Source organism: Lacerta agilis, chromosome 2, assembly GCF_009819535.1.
Source record: "Lacerta agilis isolate rLacAgi1 chromosome 2, rLacAgi1.pri, whole genome shotgun sequence".
Lineage (NCBI taxonomy): Eukaryota > Metazoa > Chordata > Lepidosauria > Squamata > Lacertidae > Lacerta > Lacerta agilis.
In genome coordinates this window covers 90270346-90294445 of record NC_046313.1, presented here as the reverse complement: position 1 = coordinate 90294445, position 24100 = coordinate 90270346, and the positions used below count along the sequence as shown (strand labels likewise).

General features: G+C 42.9%; 1 protein-coding gene across 3 annotated transcripts in view; it reads left to right on the top strand.

Annotated features, from left to right (window-relative positions):
- Positions 1–24100, top strand: part of CHL1 (cell adhesion molecule L1 like) — a 193287-nt gene that overhangs the window by 150408 nt on the left and 18779 nt on the right. For all 3 annotated transcript variants that reach the window (XM_033141201.1, XM_033141202.1, XM_033141200.1), the window contains 10 exons: positions 4055–4186; positions 4367–4513; positions 7240–7351; positions 9217–9368; positions 11546–11711; positions 14760–14884; positions 17311–17412; positions 17611–17808; positions 20377–20447; positions 22098–22317. In XM_033141201.1, the coding sequence (XP_032997092.1) occupies positions 4055–4186; positions 4367–4513; positions 7240–7351; positions 9217–9368; positions 11546–11711; positions 14760–14884; positions 17311–17412; positions 17611–17808; positions 20377–20447; positions 22098–22317 (1425 nt within the window). The remainder of the gene's footprint in view (positions 1–4054; positions 4187–4366; positions 4514–7239; positions 7352–9216; positions 9369–11545; positions 11712–14759; positions 14885–17310; positions 17413–17610; positions 17809–20376; positions 20448–22097; positions 22318–24100) is intronic.

Below are 24100 nucleotides of genomic sequence, written 5' to 3'. Positions count from 1 at the left end.
GGAGCTCGAGAACTCTCATAGTTCTCAAGATTAATCCTCTTATATCTTAATGCCTCTTGAGCTACAAACAAGGCAAGAGATTTAGACTAATGGGAGTCCTTTTTGAAAGCAATCTTAGTAGTTAAGCCAAATTTTCCTGCGGTTGTAAACAAGCAACCAACACTAAACTACTGAAAAGCACCAATAAGCCCATGTTGGTTAAGTGCCCAGATTTTTTTTTTTTAACGAGCTGTTATTTAAAAGAGAAAACTGACTCCTGACATCAAGTTTAGGCATTGTGCAAGTGGATGCTTGGCATGCCAAGAAGCAACTTGCTAAAGCTAGCTGAAGGCCAGGGGATTGATCACTTAAAATAATGTCCAACAAATTTCTGTCGAGCAGTTTTTCAAAAGCATCCATGGACTGAGATTCCAAAATCATCCATTGCTTGCAACACTTTTCTTGTATTAAGATTAGGATGGTGCCAAGTGTAGAAGAGTCATTTCTCACCTTTTATTTAAGCTGTTGAGAAATCTGCTTGGCTTTTTTGTGGGTTTATAGAAATGGGTTGTGTCCAATACTAGTCCTGCTCAGAGTAGAAATGTTGAAATCAATGAACTTGAAGTTAGACAGGTCTATTAACTTCAGTGGTTCTGCTCTAAACAGAACTAACATTGGATACAACCCAAAAAGTGCCCAAACCCACTACTGATTGCCATGTATACATTCGTCTTCCTTTTTTCCACGGATATAATTGAGGTTAAATATTGCAGGATGGCTAAATGTTAGACAAAAGTTAGATTACGTGTGAGTCTCTGGCATGCTCGGTCTCTATAGAGGTAAATAATAATTTCCCTGCTCTCTTTTCAGATGTGTTTGGTGAGATTAAATGATTAGGACATTCTGTGCTCACACCTTGCTCCCACTCTCAAGTTTCATTTACTGGAAAATCTCTTAGTGAATCAAGTCAAGGGGTGAGGAGCCACTCTTGGCTGGAGGGCCTGATCTAAGTGTGGTCAACCTTTTATGGCCCACTATGGCACAACTTTGAGAATTGGGAATTTCCATTTTGCCTACTCCAGAAGAGGAGTGTGCCTGCTTGTTTTTAGACTGCAATGTGTTAATCTATCATTTATTTATTTTGAAGATGTATCCTCTGCCTTTCAATCAAATGATTCTCAAGGTGGCTTTCAAGCAACAGGTAATGGCATCCCCAGCTGCCCCCCCCCAAAAAAGTTCAGATTTATGTTACGAATATACTCAAACACACACAGCAGCCCTTAGTCTTCCAGCTGATAGATGGGGATTTCCTTTGGTCCTGCAGTCCCAGGGAGGGCAGTTGGAGGCAGTGGTGTAGTGTGGGCAATAGCTTCAGATGCAAAATTATTAGGGGAGCAAAATTTCAAGAAAAGAAAAGTGTAGCCTCCTCTCAGTCTGTGCCTCTTTCTGTAGGCAGGGAGCACCTCAAATACCACCAACCCCGGTCCCACGATTGCACTCCCGCACTCTTTCCCCTCCCAAAGCCTTTGCTTCTTTCATTAAGACTGCTTATATATTTTATTTTAATGTTGGGTTGGGGGGGGGGCAGTGGCTGAGATCCACATTGAACTGAAGGTGGACAGGGAGGAATGGGTGGGTTGCAGTTGCCATGCCAGTGCTGTCACTGGTTACGGGGCACAATACTTGTCTCGCCTCAGGCACTGGCAACCCATGCTATGCCACTGGTTGGAGGCAGCTGCAAGGAATCACAATTGCACTCAGGTGCTGCTCAGGCGGGATAAAGCTGCTATGCTAGCTTCCTGGCAGGTTGGTGGCTGTTGCTCTGGAGAGGGTCATGATGGTGTTGTGCTCAGCATGATGCAGGAGTGCCAGATTGATTGCACCAGTGGATTTGCACCACACCAATCACTCTGAGGCCCTGCCCCTCTTCTCCTTCCCAGTAAGCAACAGTCAGGAATGTGGCACAGCTAGTATTCCTTGTGGACTTCCCACAATCATCAGGACAGGCGTAGTGAGAACAGAATGCTGGGCCACTGGCCCAACCCAACAAGATCTTCTTACGGTCTTAAGATTTGGGAGGGAGGAAGCAGAAAAGCAAACACTCTGTGGCTGCTCCTTGTGTGGCTGGTGTGCTAGGCCGGGTGGCTTTCCTGCTTGCCTTTCTGGTCAGCTGCTGAAGCCAGAGGTGCTTCACTTCTGTTTCCCAGTCCCAGGACGACTTCACGGCTCTAAGGATCATAATGTTTGATTGTGAATGCAAGTTGTTCCGGGAGCAGAAAATACCGTCCTCTACCTTCACGCCATTGTGCGTACTGTTGCTTCACTTGCTCTGCATGTCTCAGTCTTCCTTTCATGATTTCGGAGAGGGTCAATCCAGTGTTAGGAAACTTGGCAACCCCTGCAAGCAACAACAAAAATTGCAATCGTTGCCATTGTCGTTGGAGATGCAGTGAACAGAGTTTGGGGCAACAAATCACAGGATTTCTTATGTATGTTTCCCCACCCTTTCTCCTTTGATACAACCAGAGCTGAAAAGGTAATAACAATGTTAACAGCATCACTCAGGGTAAAAGCACAGCCTTTTGAATTTCCTTTCCTTTTGCAGTTGTTGCCAGAGAGTGCCATCTGCTGGTAACCTGGAATCAAAGAAGGAATTAATATTTCCTTAGAGAAATTTTTAGCTGCATAGCTCTTTTTTGTCCTCCCCCAAGCCAATTATTGCTATTTTTTAAGGCCAAACCACACATTATTTAGGAACACAGGAAGCCGTCTTATACTCAGCCAGAGCATTGGTCCATTTAGGTCAGCACTGTTTTCACAAACTGAAAGCGTCTCTCCACAATTCCAGGCAGAGGAGATGCCAGGAATTGAACCTGGGACTTTCTGCGTGCAAAGGAGATGCTCCACCACTGGCCTCCAAGGCTTCCTTCTTTTATTTATTTATTATTTTTATTTATTACATTTACATACCACTTTCATCTTCCAAGGAGATGAAGGTGGTGTACATGGTTCTCGTCCTCCCCACTTCATTCTCACAACAACCTTGTGAGGTAGGTTAAACTAAGAGATGGTGACTGGCCCAAGGTCATCCAGTAAGCTTCATGGCCGAGTGGGGATTTGAACCCCACTCTCCTAGGTCATAGTCCAACACGCTAACCACAAGGACAGCTTCTCTTAAGAGAATGGTTACAATGAGGGGGATTTGGATGAAGGCTGTGGTTTATGGGGGAAAAGATCTAAAAACCTGTACTCCGCATTGATTCCCCCATGAACTTTTCTGCTGTATTAAGCTTTTATTAGTCACAGAGAAGAAAACACACAGGTACAATGTGGGGGCCTATATATTTTCCCCCTCTGTGTCTAATAGGAGCTTCAGGGGAATTGAGAGTTTTTATTGTGAAATCTGTGTGGGTGAGAAATGTGTATTTTTGAAAAACCATTCCGCCAATCCAAATCAGATTCCCCCAGTGATTTCTAAGAAATATACAGCTGGTCATGACTATTGCATGTAGCACAGCGACTCCCAAGGTGGGCAGTAGGATTACCTAGGGATACTTTAACAGGTAAGTGGGCAGCAGGCGGCACTAGAGGTGAAAATGACTATCAGGATTTGAAAATCACTGCATCAGATTCATCAGTTTTGTTAAATTAATAAACTAGATAGTTTTAGCTGGATTTTGAATAAATGTGCAATTAAATGGTTGTCGTTTCAAATTTTATTGTGTTACTATTTTCCTGAGTGGGTCGTGCAAACTGATACTCTGAATAATGCTATTTATAGGGTAGGGTAAGGGGCACCAATCAGTTTATGGAACCAAAGGGGCAGTGGTCCGAATAAGTGTGGGAACTATTGATGCAATGTGTAACTTGAATGATACTATATGGGCCATTTTTTTATTTTTCATTTTTTTCTTTTTTTGCCTAATTGCAAACTATATTATATGCAATTTCTATAGACATTCTATAATTGTAAAGCGCCTCATCATTTTAGGTGCCTTACTGTGGTTGTGGTGGTGATGTTAATCATGTGTCTGTCTGCCTTTGGCTGAAAGATGGCTCTCTTCTTTCTCAACAGAACCACCCATATGGGTAACGAAACCCAAAAGTGGAGTTTACGGTGTCGGCGAAAGTTTTGTGCTGTTGTGCCAAGCCATTGGCTATCCTGAGCCAACTATAAAGTGGAAAGTGAATGGCAGGTCTCTTGATGGTAAGGACAAGGTGCAAAACATCCAGTTTGTTCTGCTGGGAATAGTAGTAGTAGTAACAACAACAACAACGGGCAAAATGGATGAGAGCTTCTCTCTGAAAGCCCACTTATTTCTACATTCCCAGAAAGGCACAATTTGGCTAACTGTGATCCTGTATCCTATTGTTGTGTTTCTGGCAGAGGCAGAAATAAAATCCAACAGGGCTGTTTTTTCAACAAGGGAGATCAGTGTCACCGACCTAGAGCTGGAAGACAGTGCCGTGTACCAGTGTGAGGCTACGAACAAGCATGGCACCATCCTCGCCACAGCAAACATTGATGTGCTTAGTAAGTCTTTCCAGCTATTCGCAGCATGTATGGAGCTCAGCAGAAGAGTGCCTCTGCATGTAAAGACCCTGGGTTCAATCCCTGAATCCATCTCTAGGCAATGCTGGGAAAAGATCCAGGTCAGAAACCCTGGAGAGCTATTGCCAGTCATTTGTTGTTGTTGTTCAGTCGTTCAGTCGTGTCCAGGCACCCCTGTCCTCCATTGCCTCCCGCAGTTTGGCCAAACTCATGCTTTACCAGTCATTACAGAAGACAATACAGTGGTACCTCGCAAGACGAATGCCTCGCAAAACGAAAAACCCGCTAGACGAAAGGGTTTTGCGATTTTTTAGGTGACTCGCAAAACGAAATTTTCTATGGCCGTGACTCGCAAAATGAAGCATTCGTCTTGCGCGGTACCACTGTAAGAAGAAGCCGGAACCTGCTGCTGCGAGGAGAGTGGCAGCGGCGGCGGGAACCTGAAGCTGCAGCTCGCCTCCTCCCACCGCCGAGGCTCACAAGTGCCAAGGTGGAGCAGCCGAGTCTGCCCTCGGCTCCCCGCAAACCCCAGAACACTCACCGCTCCAGGAGGGAAGAGGTAGGTCCGGTGCCAATTTCTGCCTTGGCTTCTCCCTGACTGCGGCCCCTGCTCCCCACACCCGGCTTCCTCCTGCTGCTGCCGCTCACTCACCGCTCTCGCCGCCCTTCTTGACTGTGGCTTGGGCTTGGGCTGGGCCCGCGGGGAGGGGGCGCTCTCCCCGCTCGCCCTCCCTGCTCGCCCTCGCCACTCGCCGCTCACTCTCCCCACTCGGTGCAGGCGGCAGGAGTTGGGGCCGGGCTCGGGCTTCCGCTGGGCCCACGGGGAGGGGGCGCTCTCGCCGCTCGCCCTCCCAGCTTGCCGCTCGCTCTTGCCGCTCGCCGCTCGCTCTCCCTGGTCGCTTGGTGCAGGCGGCAGCAGGCTCCGGCTGGGCCCAGCCAGGCCCAACCCCCCCTGCTGCTGCCGGCAACAAGCCCCAACTTTTCCCCCATAGGAACACATTAATTAAATTTCAATGCATTCCTATGGGAAACCGTGTTTTGCAAGGCGAAATTTCTGCAAAACGAAAAGACTTGCAGAACGAATTAATTTCGTCTTGCGAGGTACCACTGTATGGAGTTAGGTGGACCAATGGTCTGACTCAGTATAAGGAAGCAAACCAAGTAAACTAGGCCACTCTAGGGCTCAGTTTCTCTTCCAACTTTGATAACAATATGACCAAAGAGATGAAAGAGCATCTCACCTGGAAGATCCTCATATGAGTATGGTGACTGGAAAGAGTGCTGTCATCTACCCCAAGGAAGCAATGGGTAGGACTCCCTTCTGTCTTATGATACTATTCCGTTCATTCTTTCCTTCTTTCCTTTATACAAAACTGCTTCAGAAGACTCTGAGTGGCTTGTGACAATATTAAGACAGGCATATTTCCTGGGGCCTAATCCGGCCCATTGGTCAATTAATTTTGGCCCCCGTGGCAGTATATTTCCTGGGGTAAAATCCCCCCCCAAAGCTCACAATTTGGTCAGCCCTCACACATTTTAAGATTTTGGCATTAACAAGGAGGCAGAAGGGGAATTCCCCCCATACCCCAGGTGGCAGTTCATGAGGCAATTTGCTGAAGGTCTAAAGCAAAGAGAGGGAACCTTAGGCACAGGGGCCAAAGCAGTCCTCCAGGTCTCACTCTCCTGCCCTCCACAGGCCCCATCCCTCCCCAGCCAGAAGCAAGCCTACTGTCCAAAGGGTAAATGTACATTTGTTGCTCCACCTACTTTTGCTTCTGGCTCCTCCCACAATGAACATGTCCCTCCTGGAAGTTTGTGGCCTATGGGCTATTAAAGGTTTCCCACTCCTGGTCTAGAGGCAGCTTCCAATGGGAAACCATTAGTTAACTGACTAACCAATACCCAAGGAGGAGATGATTCCCATCTCCTTATGAGAGGATGCCCAAGGATACAGCAGAGGCATGGAATACCTTGTCAACACATAACAAGCATGGTCTAGCATGGGCCACGATTTCAGCACTTTTCACTGGACACTGCTAGCCACTCAGCAACCACATGCCTAAGCTATCAGCTCTATCTTGCAACACTTTCTGGCCAAGGCATGAAGGTCCCGTCAGCAGAATTGGCTCTCTCAATGCCCATAATCTGACCAGACTGCTGCAATGCAAGAGTGCACCTGAGGGGGCAGCAGGCTTGCCTGAGGGGTGCCAGTCAGTCTGCATGGCATCCATACACTCTGCCTTGCAACCACTCGCTGCTGCTCTTCCCAGCATCTGCTGCCTAAGATGGCCGCCCACTCTGCCTAATGGTTGCACCAGTTCTGCCCTCTCAGCCTTGTTTGCTGCTGCTTTCTTCCTCCAAGAAGCTGCCTCATGGGTTGTTACTGCTGCCCACAAAGATATGGGATTTCTTGCTCAAGGGGACAGATGGGGTGTCCTGTCTCAGTAGTCATTATTCCTCTGGCCAGTGAGTATGATGTTGGATTGGGCAACTGACTGACCATTACAAAAAAGCGTCCCTCCCCCCCCCCGGGTCTGCATAGCAAGTGATTTGTAAACATCTGAGCCAGCTCCTAAGTGCAACTCACTTTTGCTGGATTCTAGACAGCAATGTTTTCTCAACCCCATGGGATGGCAGGTGCTTCTAAATCCAAGCTATTTATAGATCTGTAGTTCTAACTTTGTTGTTGTTGTTGTTGACATTTGCAGACATTCCTCCAGAAATGTTAACTCCAGATGGTGAAGAATATGTTGCGGTTGTGGGTTACCCAAGCCACCTGTACTGTCAGTTTTTTGCTGTCCCATCTCCTGATGTTACTTGGTATGCTCATTTTAGTTCTTTCCTCGTGTTCATAGGCTGCTGTTGGCATTTCTGGCTGCAGAGATGTAGTTGCATTAAATCTCTATTGACTTTAAAAAAAAAATCAATCCAATAAAAATTGCTGTCATAAGATGCCAAAGATGATCCAAATATACTTATACTTTAAAAGTTTCAAAGAATAATATGCCAAGGTTAATGAAACCCCACATTGTTTGTTAGCAATGGAAATGATAAGGTCCCCCATGAGGTGGTGTTCCATTTCCTTTATCTTCAGGAAGGCAAAGGTCAACAGAGCTTAGGTTGCTCAGAGGGTTTTCTTGCTCAGGCGCAATTTAGATGGCTTAATAAAAAGCAAATGTTAGTTTTGAAAAGATAACAAAGAACACTTCAGAATTTAACTTGTGTTGCTTCATTCTTTAGGGAACTTTGTTATGTACTTGTACTAGGCCCATTTTCCTTGCGTTTTCCTACTCAGGATCTGTTATTGTCCTCTAAGAGGCCCTGTTGGCCAAAGTATAACCCTGGTTGGTTATAATCCTGGTTTCCATGAAAAGCTAGCAGCAGCTCCTCTGAGTAGCTACAACTGATTGAGTACCCTAAACAAAAACACTAGACACCTGATAATCCAGAGAAAGAGAGCGAGGTTGAGAGAGAAATGCGGAAACATCTCATCATTTACCCCAAAATGGGCCAATAAACTTAGTCATTATTGTACGTGGATATTTATGAAGCACCAAGGGTTTGCAAGTATACACAGAAAATTCTTGAAAGGCACCCTCCTTATTGTTTTATACAAAACATATGCAGCAGAAGGAGAAGGCAGAAGCAGTAAAAGCTGGGTCTACAGCAGAACATCTTTTTCTCACATGAAGACTTGTCCACAACAAAAAGTAGAGGCTTTGCATGCCAACTCTTGGCCATAAGTATGCTTATGAGGGGTATTGATTAAGGAGGATCCAGAAATCCCACTACTTGAATTCTGTGGTGGCTAATGCTCAAAACAAATACGCTGAATTTAATTAAATGAAAATATTGTTGAGTAGCATTCAAAAATACATTTAAAAGCACTCTATGGTTTGACACAAAACCATAAAAAGAAGAAGAAGAATCTGTTGTTAGAGTATGGAACTAGCCAACCATCCTAGATATTCTGATATGGTAGTGAGAAATTTTGGGACATGGCCACTGTAGGAAGAAGGTGCATATTCATTCTGACGGTGAAGAAAACCATTTCTGGGGAAACAAAATCTAAGGTAACCATACATTGAAAGCACATTTATAGCACTTTAACAGAGACTCATGGAAACAGTAGTTTACTCCACAGCACCCTTAACAAACTTTGGTTTTCTTTGGGTGCAGCCATGTACTTTAAATGCACGGTGTGGGTGTGACCTTAATTCAAAAGTATGTAACTCCAGCTCATTCAAAGACAAATCTTCCTTCAATTACAGTGGTGCCCCGTTAGACGAAAATAATTCGTTCTACGAATTTTTTCGTCTAGCGGTTTTTTCGTCTAACGAAGCGGCAATGACAGCTGCGCTCCGCTAAATGAAAAAAAAAAAGACGCAAATTTTTCGTCTTGCTAAGCAGCCCCATTGACTTTTTCGTCTTGCGGGGCGGCTTCCGCTAGACGAATGCCGTTCGTCTAGTGAGTTTTAAGTCTAGTGAGGCATTCGTCTAGTGGGGCACCACTGTATTAGCTGAAGCAACTTTTCAGACTGAAAGGAAGAAATGTCTATATTGATTTATAGCCATTGCCTAGCTTCTGCTTCCTATCATGGTAGTTAAACTAAGACCTGGCTGCCCTGACATTCTCATAATCTCTAGCAGCATGAAATAACCTGTGGTTCTGGTTTACTTCCTAGGACTAAAGATTACGGCATGCAGCACCTTGATCCTGATCAGAATGGAACCCTGGAAATCAGAGTAACAAGAAAGGAAGATGCTGGGTCCTATACTTGCTGGGTGAAAAATTCTGCTGGGAGACGTGCTATCACTGCTACCCTTACTGTCAGAAGTAATTCTTCCTATGAAAACAAGTTACTTTAACCTCATGTATAGATGTGAAAAACGCCCTGTTTAATTCTGAGGACAATTCCATCTCCCCAAACAATGGCATCACGCATTGCATCAGAAGCAACTATGCAATTTTCTTAATGGATGTGCTTAACTCACATCATCCCCTATTCAAAACTACAAATATAATTGCGTAATGCAGCAAAATATGAATAATGCAGTATAATGCTGTTTGCACTTCTGAAAATTGGCATAATTGTATATCGTTCCTGATTTAAAGGCTGGTTGATAACTATGGATGTTCCCCATTCAAAAGGAGAGACCTGATGCTGATATTAATAATGGTTGTGGAGTTTCCTCAATGAAATACTATTTTACACAATGAATGGAACAGACTGCCTTGGGAGGCAGCAGCTCGTCTTTTGGTGGAGGTATTTAAGCAGACGCTGCACAACCCAATTTCAGGGACGCCGTAGTTGCATCCTGAATTGAGCAGTGGGTTGGACCTCTAAGGTCGCTTCCAACTCCATGATTCTATGTGCCAGCACTTTTTTTTTAGTAGATCAGCAAAAATTATTTGCGAACCTATTGCTTTCCTAGGTCACATATCCACAAGAGCAAATTAATCACATTTGCTGACATTGAGTAAAATGTTGCTCATCTTCACACCGGCGCTTTCAATTCATGGCAGGTGGGCCAAGGGACCATGAACCATTTGCCTTTTGTGATTTCTCCCTTCTCCCTTATCTCCCTTATCTACTGTTCTTAGCAAAGTACAGGTGGGACATGATTTGGCTAAACTGGAGGTGGGGTGGGAACTCGGGAGTTGGGAATGTGAATTTAATAAAGGGCCCTGCTATATTTCCTACCCATAGCACAGTATCATCCCACACTGCAGGTGCAAACGTGTGAATAACTGAGATCCCACCCCACAGTTGTGTCTTTCACTCTAGGGATAGCAAAAGAATTCAGTTCAGTTTGAATTTTAATGCGAGCGTATCCAATTCGCATTTCCCGTAACAACTTGTGAACCAAAACAAAGCTGTCCTTCCAAATTTGCAGTTCTCCAGATTTTGTGATTCAGTTCTTCAACTAATTGATGACGTAAAAATGGAGGGGGAAAGCATACAGAAATGCATTTTATTAGGGGAAATGGCTTGCAAAAATTTGTATATTATGGGAGAAACCTGCACAAGGATTTCTTTTAAAGTATACAGAAATATGGAGGACCGAACTGTCAGGGAGCTGCACTCCACTGCCAGACAGAGGCTGGGTGGGTACAGGCAGCCCCAGCCACTGCTAGCCAGTGATACGTCTTCCAGCGAGTCTTCCAGCACCTCCCCTGGGGAGGAGGGGTTATCCTCAGGCAGCCAGGTGGAGCGAGGGCTCCTGGAAGTTGCTCAAAGACCCAGTACCGCCTGGCAGACCCGCTCTGAAGGGGAGCTGCCACTTCCGTCGCCCAAACTGCTCAGAGGGGTCAAAAGACCGGGAAGGTGGCACTTCAGGATGTCGAAATTCTTATGCTGGGGTCACACCTGTAGAACGGCACTTCCAGGTTCATCTAGCGACTAGGCAGTCATGTTTCTCAGTAGCTCTGCACTGTAAATAGCCTTGCACAATTAAATGGTTAAAAGGCAAGACGGACTTTGTCTTTACTTGTGAGCAACCACTTGAGGAACCTGACACGAACTTAAGACTGGGAAAGCAAGAAACCCAGGGAAGCCGAAATCGACAGATCCACTCATCCTTGTTTTCATATGTTTCACTGGAGAGCTTTTCAGGAGTCAGTCTGAACAATGAATGATGGCCAAATAACTCTGGCTCAGTTATAAAATGTGAAACTCATTTAGTACTTCTGAGGAATGCCAAGGGTTTCAAAAGGAACAGTGACATTTCTCTGGAAAATCTGTACAACCCTCAGTTATCCTTGGAGCTTACCTAAAGCAAAATTTGAAGCAAAGCTGCTAGTCATTCCTGGGTGAAATATACAAGGACAGCCAAAAGTATTTCAATAAGACAAGTGAAATTTCTCAATTTAAATTGTAATGCATCGTTATCATATGCAAAACGGGATTGATAGCTCCCCTATTCTCATGCGAAGGTATGGCACAAGGACTGTAAAGCAATTTGCTCATTGTATACATGAACAAACAGCAAATGTCTTTCTTCACTTATTAGATGCTACCAAAATATCTGTTCTGCCGAAGAACCCACAGATTTTGAAATCACACCCAGTTGCATTGAAATGCCACGCTGAGTTTGACTCCCATTTGAAACACCACTTTCAAATCTCTTGGAGAAAGGACGGAGAGGAGCTTGTAAAGAATGACACAGAGGATGGGAGGTAACAAATGAGAGTTTTCTCATTATTCTGCTTTCTTTTTACATAAATAATTTTAATCCATGGGAATATGATCATGCGTTTATGGTCCTGCCCTAATGGGCAGCTTCTAATGACTGTTGATTCTGGCATCAAATAGTAGTTGTTTCTTGTGCTGTAATCCTCTGAAGCAGAGAGCCAGGCACAATGAGGTCTTATCTGGGTCTTCTTATTGATTTCCATAAGAGTGCTTAAAACATCACCACCCCTTTTGCAGGAGTAATAACATAGGCAAGCTTGGACATACAGGAGTTCCCGGGTCAGCAACAAATAAGTGGAATGGGATATTTTACACCATACTTATATGTGTTGTTTTCAGAGTGACAGTGGATCAGAGAAAGGCTGTAGCCCAATAGCAGATCACATCTGCTTTGCATGAAGAAGGTTCCAGGTTCAATCCCTGGCATCTCCAAGTTGGGCTCAGAGTGTCCCCTTCTGCAATCTGGGAGATTAGTATAGACATGGTTAAACTGGAGGAGTTTAGTATATGTTAGCTTCCTATGTTCTTAGCAGCACCTTGGGTTTGGGGAGTTATGCTGTGCCATTTAGCAGGTGGACGTTGGAGACAGTATCACATACCGTGAGGCATGCCACTTGCCTTTCTCATGGCCTCATTTTAATTTTTTTTTAAAAAAATTTGCAACACAGGCATAATGGACTTGGAGAAGCGTCCGTTGGGAAAAGTTGCACCCTGTGACAGAGAAAGTGCTTCCATCGGAGGAAGCTTCTCTTGCTCCAAGCCAATGCAGATCTACCTAACAGTGCTGAGCACTACTGGGATAATGAACATTGAGTGAAATCCAGGCTTCCCAAACCTGGAATAGTCTCCAGATATTTTGGACTACAGCTCCCATGATCCCTGACTATTGACCATGCTGGCTGAGTCTGATGGAAGTCATAGACCAAGATATCTGAAGGGCACCAGCTTGATGAAAGTTGCTCTAAAAGTATTACATAAACCATTTTTTTTAAAAAAAACTCATGTATTTGCAGTCTGCCTTTCTGCCCACTTGAACCCTCCAGAAACTTTCCAGTGCAGAACCATAAAAATAATGCCCCAAACCCCTGAGGAATAAAATACACATATAAATCACTATGCAATCCTATCCTGGTACAGTCAATTGGAAAATTAGAGTATGGGATTAAGGATTCTTTTGGCAGTGGCACATTATAAGTCCTACAACCCATTGGTTGTCCCTGTATTTTGCTGAAAATATCTTATTTTTCCTAGTGTGGCCAATAGAATATCTCTTGTTGACCTTGGCAAGATGTTGTATGAGTCCTTGAAGCACAGGTAACTTTGGCCCTCCAGAAGTTGTCAGACTCCAGCTACCATCAGACTCAGCCAGCATGAGCTCTGGTCAGGAATTATGGAAACTAGTCCAGCAACTTCTGGACTGCTACGAAAGGGATAAAATTGGAAAACTGGTAGTCGGTATGGCATGAGACTCTTAGTCTCAGAGCTGTGGGTTCGAGGCCCACATCGGGCAAAAGTTTCCTGCATTGCAGTGGTTGGACATGATTGTTGTGGTCCCTTCCAACTCTACAAATCTATGATTCTATGAAACTGGAATGACTGAATGACTTTCCATCTCAGTAAGATATAAGCAGCCTTACAGTCCTGCACATAATTTCATAGTTGTACTGGAAGGACCTCTAGTGGTAAAAGCACAGCTCTAAATCTAGAATTTGTATCCAGTAGGCCAGATGTACAGTTATTTTGAATAGCTGAGCATTGAACAAACCAGTCAAATAAACGCACCAAATACAAGTCGTGTTTTGCTGATATAATCACATGTTCAGATTATGTGGTATTTTATTTTGTTAAATAATGTAGCCAGAACAAGTAAAAACAAACAAACCTCCACCTTGTTAATTCATTAAGCATGTATAATGCGGTTTACCAGATTTTGGCCTATGGGCCACATGTGTCCCTGAAATAATTATCTATTGTTTTTGGACATTTTACCAACAATGTTTTCAACATTCTTTTGCATCTCTCTTTTTTCTTTTGAGTTTGTGTGTGTGTGTACACACACACACACACACACACACACACACAAAATATTGATGTGCAACATTATGCATGAACAGATTGTACTGCTTATCTGTTGAAACCTGCTAGAAAGCCTGTTAATTTGGTTGTTTTTTATAATTTTGTTTTTGGGGTGGCGGTTATGAGACAACAGCTGATCATTCCTGGCTTTTAAAAGTGCAGATACTATTGTCTAAATCAGGTACAGGCAAACTCAGCCCTCCAGATGTTTTGAGACTACAATTCCCATCATCCCTGACCACTGGTCCTGTTAGCTAAGGATCAACAAAACACTCCAGCCCAAGAGTTTGTTCAGCCTCAGCTTTTGTTGCTGGAGTCAGTCGGGCCCTGCCCTCTCAAGCCAGGTGGAAAAAGCCGACTGAGATGGTCTCTGGCCATGCACATGGGAAAGAGCATTGTGGGAAGGGGTTAAACACCCCCTTTCCTTAGTCCTGTGGTGCTGATCCAATTCATATCTTCCCTTTTGACTTCTATAAAGGGGGAGGAAATGGAACACTGGAAATTTAGATCACATCCATTTCTCATCTTGTCTGGTTTGACCCGTAAGAACTTAGTCATTAGCACTCTGTCTAATCTATCTCACAGGGTTGTTGGAATGATAAATAAGAATTGTCTAGCACTTTGTGGACTGGGGACTGTAGATTAATATTCTCCAAATTTCCTGAAAGCAGATTACTAGAACTATGGCTGTTATAAGTTGGTACTATCAGTTGCAGGTGCTTGAAACTGTGCTGGTAGTTAATGCTAGCAGTGTGTGTGTGTGTGTGTGTGTGTGTGTGTGTGTGTGTGTGATGAATTTGCTACCTAAAATGCAACTTAAGCATTATTGCGAGCTGCCTCATTGTGAAAGGATTTCCATGTCCAGGCTTGACAAAGTGAGGTAAAGAAAGCAGATTCAGGATGCTAGTTTTATTATTGCTCTGCCATTTGTGTCTTATTTATACTTTCCTTCGCAGAATAATTATGGAGATGGACACCTTGATTATATCAAATGTGGAATTAGAAGATCAGGGTGTGTACACCTGTGTAGGCCGCACATCTCTTGACAGTGCCACAGATGATTCCCGCATAACTGTCCTTTGTAAGTAAATTTTAAACCACTGCTTGCATGCTAAGTTATTCTGATGCTTTATTTAAATCCCTCTGGGAAAATCTGTTCTTACTCCTTCTCTGCCAAGTAATGGCTTTTGTTCTGAAGGTTTGGGCCCATTGCAACATCAGTCAGATTCAGCACTATTTATTCATATGCACATTTCATAATTGGCCGCTTTGCTGCCTGACCCTGAGGGCTTTGGACAGGGGCGGTGTTGCTTCTGGGCTAGAGGGAGGTGAGTCATGGCTTTTGGGCATATGCCATGTGGATGCTAGGAGAGGGAAACACAGGAGACTGTCTAAGGCTCCTCCACCTTCTGCCCCCTTAGCATCTTCTGATTTCTCAGTGCAAGATTTTCTGTTCACTTCAGGACTGTGTAGGATTGTTTCTGGCCTGTCTGTTTGTGTGCCCTGCTGACATATTCTCCTGACTCCCTGACTACTCTGAAATATGTACCAGGTTGATCAGGAGCCAGTATTGCAGGCATGCCATTGGATTAGGTTAATTCAATGGCCACATTTAAGCTGGGATAGAATCATAGGACTGTAGAGTTGGAAGGGACCCTGAGGATCCTCTAGTCCAGCCCCCTGCAATGAAAGAATATGTAGCCGTCCCATACAGGGATCAAACCCGCAACCTTGGTGTTATTAGCACCACACTCCTACCAACTGAGCTACCCAGGCTATGTGTGGGAGATTCACTAAGGGAGGGACAAGGTTCAGTGAGCACCCTTAGGCAACTTTAAGGGTGCATGGCAGCTCTCAATCAGGGCTCAGGGACCCTTGAGCAGGATATGTCTCACCTTTGGGGTAACCTCTCTTGTCCAGTTGGAGTTGTAAGGCTCTAGGAGGGGTGACTTTTGAAGGCCTCCTGCGCAACTGAAGGGGTGTTTTTCAGTGCAACTCACATATATTTTGATGAATGGGCATCACATAATAGTGGTTCATTTTTAAACTGGATGAAATCCACTTCCTCCCCCCTTTTTCCTTACACATATTAAAATCCTCCTGGGCTGCCAGTCTCATTACAGCCCTGCAAATGCTACCCCCAACTGCAATCCTTCTTTTTTTCCATACATTGTCATTTCAAATCTAACTCCCAGACAACCACACACTGCTGCCTTTTAAAAACCCTGCACTTCTATTCTTAGCCATCTATAAAAACCACATATTTATGTAGGAATCCTCCTCCAGCTCTGCCTCATTGCTTTCCTGCTACCAGGACAGTTGCTTAATAAGAATCCTGCTGCGGCTGAGACAAGAAATAGAATTTGACCTTTGTTGGGGAACGTTTCTGGCTATTGGAGCAGAAAGAAGTATCATATGCAATGCATGAGGGACAAATATTGGATGCCAGTGCCCATCCCACTAGTATTATAGAGCGGATGCCTGAAATACATTTTGAGCCTGGCCTTGGAAAACAAATGCATACGCTTTGCTCCCAAGTTTCACATGGAACTGTTTTATTCGCCCAGCAGTCTTCCTGTGAAGGAAGTGGTGTATGGCAAATCCAGCCTTTCAAGTTCGAAAGGACAGGCCACCTTCTGCTCTGCCCCCCCAAAAAACAACAACAACATAAGAAGCTGCCTTAAAGTGAGTCTGACCATTGGTCCATAGAGCGCTGCATTGTCCACATGGACTAGCAGTGACTCTCTGGGGTTTCAGACAGTGGACATGCCCAGTCCTACCAGAAGATACCAGGGTTGAACCTGGGACCCTTTGCCTGCAAAGTATGTGGCCTGCCACTCAGCTAAGGCCCAGGTATTCTGGCACACTAGCATGGATTACAGATTCTGATTCTCCAATACTTTTGGCCACCTCATGAGAAGAGAAGACTCCCTTGAAAAGACCCGGATGTTGTGAAAGATTGAGGGCACAAGGAGAAGGGGGCGGCAGAGGACGAGATGGTTGGACTGTGTTCTTGAAGCTACCAACATGAGTCTGACCAAACTGCGGGAGGCAGTGGAAAACAGGAATGCTTGGCATGCTCTGGTCCATGGGGTCACGAAGAGTCAGACATGACAACGACTAAACAACAACGAAGAGCAGACCAATTCATGCAACAGAAAAATGTTGCTGTAGTCCTCAGAAGCCTATGCCACATTAATTGTGCCAGTCTTTAAGGTGTCAAAGAGCTCTTTGCAGGCATAGCTTTTATTCTTGTGAAATAGGTAAAGATGAAGAGTGTGGCATGCGGCTATGTCAGCACTGGGGGGGCATAGTTGGCTGGTATGGCTTTTCTCTCATTTATTCCATGAGCAGATGGACAGGGTCATATCCACAGTCCTAATGTCAGACGCAGCAGTGTGATTTCTCTGAAGGCCACACCTGAAAATATTGCACATGTCTCTTGCTCAGAGTGAAGCATGGCAGCCAAATGCCATTCTTCTTATGTTTCTTCCGTTTCTTGTACAGATGTCCCTGACCCACCAGAAGACCTCCACCTCTCCGAAAAACAGAGCAGAAGTGTGAGGCTAGCATGGAATGCTGGGAGCAGTAACAACAGCCCAATTAATGGTAAGCAGGAGTCTAGTGCTGCCACCTCACTTTTATAGAGTGACAGCAAGTGCTTGGAATTAGAGCAAAACTACCCTAAAAGCTGCACTTAATTAGTTTTATTGGTGAAGGTTTTATTTGTTGCTGTTCATTTCCTTCCCTTCTTTCCAGTTCGTTTCTGGGGGTCTTAATTGTGTCTCCACTCCTTGTCCTTTCTAGAATCTATTGTGGAATTTGAAGAGAACCGATGGGAGCCCAGAAAGTGGCAGGAATTAATCAGGCTCCCAGGGAATGACAGTACAGTTGTCTTACCACTGTCCCCTTATGTAAATTACCAGTTCCGTGTTATATCTGTCAATGCCGTTGGGAGAAGCCAGCCTAGTGAACCGTCAGAACGATATGAAACACCACCAGCTGGTATGCTTTGCTACCTGTTTCTTCTGTTTAATTATATCATATTGAACAGGGTATACTAGCCTAGAATACACCTGATGCATATTTAGGAGCATTTGTTTTGATTTGTGGGGGAAACAGGTTCCTAAGCTTTGTTTTGTTTTAGACTAATTTATAGGCTTGGTTGGAGGTGAGCTGCTTTCTCCCATCCCACTCAGTAATTGGTGCCAAGCCTCCCACCCTGGGAAATCTTTCCTTCCCTGCCTCTAGAGACCTTCACCAGCCAGCCATCACCTTCCTGTGCATATAGCCCTCTCTCTCTCTCTCTCTCTCTCTCTCTCTCTCTCTCTCTCTCACACACACACACACACACACACACACACACACACACACAAACACAAAACAAGGAGAAAAGAAGAAAAAGATGCAGAAATATAAAAATAAGAAAAGAAGCAAAATGAAAAGGGTGTTTTATTTAATTGAGGACACAGTATTGTACATTAAGGACCCAGGTGGCGCTGTGGGTTAAACCACAGAGTCTAGGGCTTACTGATCAGAAGGTTGGCGGTTCAAATCCCTGTGATGGAGTGAGCTCCCATTGCTCGGCCCCAGCTCCTGCCCACCTAGCAGTTCGAAAGCACGTCAAAGTGCAACTACATAAATAGGGACCGCTGCAGCTCTGGTTTGCCAGAAGCGGCTTTGTGGACCCGGAAGCTGTCTGCGGACAAACGCCGGCTCCCTCGGCCTATAGAGCGAGATGAGTGTTGCAACTCCAGAGTCGGACACGACTGGACCTGATGGTTAGGGGTCCCTTTACCTTTACCTTTATTGTACATTAAAAGTACAGGTAGCTGTGTTGGCCCATGAGAAACATTCGAAAATTTGTTTTAGGGCAAAATCATTATTAGCCATATCAATCTGTCACAAAATAGTGTGGCAGCTTTAGAGTTCTCCACAAGTCTTTAGCTGACTAAATGGTAAACAAAGGCGGGGGCTGATGGTTATGCTCTGGAATTCCATTCCATTCATATTTCCAAGATGGAAGATGGAATGAGGCATTCTTAAGGGCTATGCAGGTTTCAGGTTGTACCAAAGACTGCCAAAAACAAGACATATATGATGGTTAAGCCCCAATCTTTGGGAATATAAGATCCAAGGAATAGAAGTTATTTGTAAATGGCAATGCTCCATACAGGTAGGACAATTGGTAAGACATCATTTGGAATACTTTGTACAGTTTGGGTTGCAACACCTCAGAAAAGGATGTTATTTAAGTACAAAACAAATGTACTTAATGATTCCATTTTATAAAATATCTTCTGAGAAACTGCACAATTAACAAAACATGTAGTTAGGCTCCAAATATACTGCTTTTAAGACTCAGGCTAGCTTTCTTCTTCTTTTATGTAGACACCATGCCTCCTGGATGGGCTATTTAGCAAGATTTATAGTGAGTCTCATAGCAGCACAGGACTTTGGATAAATTTCTATTCACAACCAATTTCTCTTGGTATAACATGAAATAACTGGCTCCTGAAAATCCTTTTATAGAGCAGCTGTTCTGCAAGGTTTCTTCATTTATATTCTCCTAACATTTATTTTTTAAAAAAACTTTTGTCTCTGTGCCTTCCCTAGCTTTCAAACTCTGTGCCTTCTTCTAATGATACACCTTCTGTTTTCCTAGTCCCAATGGGCCAACTCTTTAAAATAATCCCATTAACATCTGGTGCTTTGTGAAACTACCATTTAGTTCTTATTCAATCATTTTAACCAAAATGACTGAAACCATATCCATTTTATGGTGTGGGGCTTTTGTTGTTGTGCTTTTTACATGACAATTGATCATATTATCCAAGGGTGTCCTGGGATGAATTTATTTACTGACGTCTGTCATAATGAAATCCTTTCATCTCAAAATGGCTCCTTTAGATAGTGGAACTCCTTGTGCTCATTCCCTTATGTGAGCCAGCAAACAAACTACAGCAGGAAGGCTCTCCATTCTCTATTATTGTTTCCTGGTTTTGCTGAACTGGCAAACTATGGTTTATGGCTGGACCCAAATGAAATATTAAGCCATCTTCCCATGGCTTAATCTTGTTCAGAAGCTGTTAACCACAGTTTTCCAGTTTAGACAAAATGAGAAACTATAGTTAATGGAAGAATTACTGATCTGTTTTCTTGCAGGTGAGAAGGGGGGAGCAGCGAGGCTGTGTGCATGTCCCAATGCCTTGTTCATAGCTCAGCTTATTAAACTGAAATATAATAATTTGAATGTAGCTGATATATCCATTCTTTGAAATCCAATTTGCAAGGAGTTGTGTGTGGTTATCATAACATGTCACAAGCCACCATAAATGTCGCAGTGTGTTAAAAATGATAACTTTATTGCACAGTGAATGTAAAATTCATCTGAAGTTTTTCAAAGTTTATTTCAGAATAATTTACTGCTGTATAATACTCATTGTTAGGAAATTCACATAATTAGCCAGCAGTTAATCGATTTACCATATAAATAAATGTAGACATATGAAGAATAAGAAACAAAGACTGGTTAATTAAAATACTCTTGCGTTGTATTTTATTGATGCATAGCTCCAGACAAGAACCCAGAAAACATCCGAATTGAATCTTCTGAACCACATGAAATGAACATGACATGGGAGGTAATGCCTTTTTAATTGAAGATACAGTGGTACCTCGGGTTACATATGCTTCAGGTTACATACAGTTCAGGTTACATACTTCGCTAACCCAGAAATAATGCTTCAGGTTAAGAACTTTGCTTCAGGATAAGAACAGAAATCGTGCTCTGGCGGCGCAGTGGCAGCGGGAGGCCCCATTAGCTAAAGTGGCTTCAGGTTAAGAACAGTTTCAGGTTAAGAATGGACCTCCGGAAAGAATTAAGTACGTAACCAGAGGTACCACTGTATATGGACACAATTGCTGTGGTCCAAGTGAAGTCACCTACTTCATTTTTTAATAATCCTCAGAGAACACAATGGAATTTCAGAGTGTGCATGCATAGCACTGGGCTGAATATGTGATTTAAAAGCAAAACAAAAACAACCTTCATTGCAGCTGAAAGAACAACTGTAGAATAACATCTAGGAAATAGCTTTAACCTCCACTGTGATTGATTTTGCCCCCTTAGCTCCTGTTTTCTAATAATTTCTTACTAATGATTCCGTTTTTGAAAACATAGAAGTAGCTAAGAAGGTCTAAAGAAAGAATTAAGTTTAATTACTGCTTTGGATTCTACCTGCCCCAGCCTTTAATAATAGTTTCAAAGGAGATTGTTTGATGAAATGCAAAATCCCTTGGGTAGAAATGAGACTGTGAGCCGATAACATCTTCCTTTGCTTCCAATTTTCTGTGAATTGATGCTTGGCAGTTTCCATCATATCCTCCATATTGGCTTCCTTCATTACAAGGACTGCAAATGTAGAAATTATGCCATGTATTCATTAATGCAGGTGCCTTCTATAAACCACAACATGCAAACTTAACTTTTTTTTTTAATTCATCCTCATTCTCTTTTTCTTTCTCCTCTTTCCCTATGGCAAATTATTTTACCAGCTGTTATTATTTATAAAAGGACATCATACAGAGTAACAGAGTGGCTGGGGCAACCCAGTCAGTTGGGCAGATTACAATTATTATTATTATTATTATTATTATTATTATTATTATTATTATTGCAAAAAGGCAGGTCCTACCCCCAAGGAATTTCCAATATAAATCTTTGACAGAGGGAAATCAGAGAGGAGGAAAGATAGAAGTTTATACATATTTCTGTTCTGTAAATGACTCTGAGCTAGATGAGTGCCTCAAATGAGCCATAAAAATATTATTATCCATTAAGTCATTCAGATATAGTTTAGGATTTTTGTTGTCAGTTGTTTAATACTCTGTAGGGTATTATGTTTTAAAGGGCAAATCTGCAATGGAACATTTTTTTAAAAAAGAGCTGTCATAGTGTAACCACAGTACAAATGACACATTTTCACGTGAGTTGATTGACATGGTAAAATGTACTGCAAATTGAGAGGTAATGCCTCCAACATTAAAGTATATGATTTAATAATCAATGTGCTTTCAAGCCATCTGTTTTCCTCTCTTGCTGGCTTTTAAAAAGCCATAACGTTCTGTCCTTCACTTACCTTAAGCCTATCTTTGTGATGTTTGCCTTACTTAAAGCAATCTTTGTGATGCACTTCTGAATTATATAGCCAACTGTTTTGTGAAAGAGTGCTTCCCGTAAACCAGTACAATGACAACAACAGTACCTGATTCCTTTTCTTCTTCATTTGCAGCCACTAAAGCCCATGGAGCAGAATGGACCAGGGCTGGAGTACAAAGTGAACTGGAAACAACAGGATAATGTTGAATGGGATGAAGAAACAGTGAAAAAACATTTCTTGGTATTGAAGAACACCCCCACCTTTGTACCTTATGATATCAAAGTTCAGGCAGTGAATAGCTTTGGGTCTGGCCCTGAGCCCAATATAATAACTGGCTATTCAAGCGAAGACAGTAAGTAATGGGGAAAAAATCTTTATACAAAGAATGGTCTGTGGGTGATTTTCAAGCTGAAGGGTGAACGAGCTTAGAGTTGGGAGTTAAATTGTTAAAAAGACAGAAGGCTGAAAAATGTGGAGATACAGAAGCTTTTTGCTTCCCAACATTTGGCGGGGAGGGGGGAAGCAACCTAAAGCACAATTTTCAATGAAATGCAGAAAAATGTGGTCAGTTTGTCTTTCATGATAACCCCATTTTGCAATAGTATGCAACACAATGCTTTACTTCAGTAACAGAATTCCAAACCTTGTTGTTGTTGTTTAGTTGTCTTAGTCATGTTCGACTCCGTGACCCCATGAACCAGGCCATGCCTTGGAAACTCTCACTTTTTTCCTCAAACCTTCTCCTTTTTTATGTCCATGGAGTTTTCTTGGCAAAATACTGGAGTGGATTACCAGTTCCTTCTCCAGGTGAATCACATTTAGTCTAAACTCTCAGCTATGACCTGTCCGTCTTGGGTGGCTGTGGATGGCATAGCTCATAGCTTCTTGGAGTTATTCAACCCCCTTCGCCACAACAAGTTATTATGTAATGAATTCTGATTTTAAGGGGTGAAATAAATTTTTAAAAATAAAAAATTGTCTAGTAGCACCTTAGAGACCAAATAGGTTTGCTCTGGGTATACGCTTTCGTGTGCCTGCACACTTCTTCAGATACCATTTTGTGCATGCACACAAAACCTTATACCCAGAACAAACTTAGTTGGTCTCTAAGGTGCTACTGGACAATTTTTTAATCTTTTTATTTGTTTCGACTTTGTCAGACCAACACGGCTACTTACCTGAATTTAAGGGGCAAGTTCGAGGAAGGTGAATTGTCACATTCATTTTTGAGAGTTAAAAACCTTCACAAGGTAACTTTTCTCAGTTACCATCCTAAGCTCTTCTTGTGAAGATTTGTCCCCCCACAAAAACTTCAGAAAAAGTAAGCATCTTCGTCCCAAAATAATATTGTGAAAGCACATCCAAATTGTGTTTCAAGCATGTTGCTAGTTTTTTTTTTTAGTGATGATGATAGTGATAATGATGATTGTGATGATGATAAATATTTATATGCCATCCATGCTTGAATCTTACTGGGTTTCCCCAGCTACTCTGGGTGAATCCCAACAAAATATTAAATCATAATAAAACATCAGCTGATAAAAACTTCCCTGAACCTTCAGATGTCTTCTAAAAGTCATATAGTTATTTATCTGTTTGACATCTACACAAACTTACCTAGGGGTATGGTCCCGACTGAACTCAGTAAGATTTACTTCTGAAAAGACATGCATAGAATAGCACAGTTAATAAATTTACAAGGATACAACCAGATTAGCTGCCCTTTACACCTAAATGACACTTTCCAGCCAAATTGCAGTAACACATAAATATCTGTATATGTTCTAGCCGAGACTTTAGAATTCATTATTTAACAAGAAGTGGTTTAGTTTAGATTTTAAACCTCCAACAGACATTTATCCCTGCCCAATCAATATTGTTCACTTGAAACTTGCAAGACATAAAATACCCATTTCCCACCTCAATATCCCAGAGTTATATTCTGTTATTACATTAGTCTATGATTGCTACATCCTCTTTCCTTCCCTCCCACTGCAGGCACCACTGCCATAAACCACTGTACAGAATTTTAATATAAGTGCACAGGAAGTCATAACCCTAATAAAATAAGTGTAAGTGTACAGTAATAACACAAAGCAATTGTTTCTTGTGTAAAATATGGAAGACTGAAACCT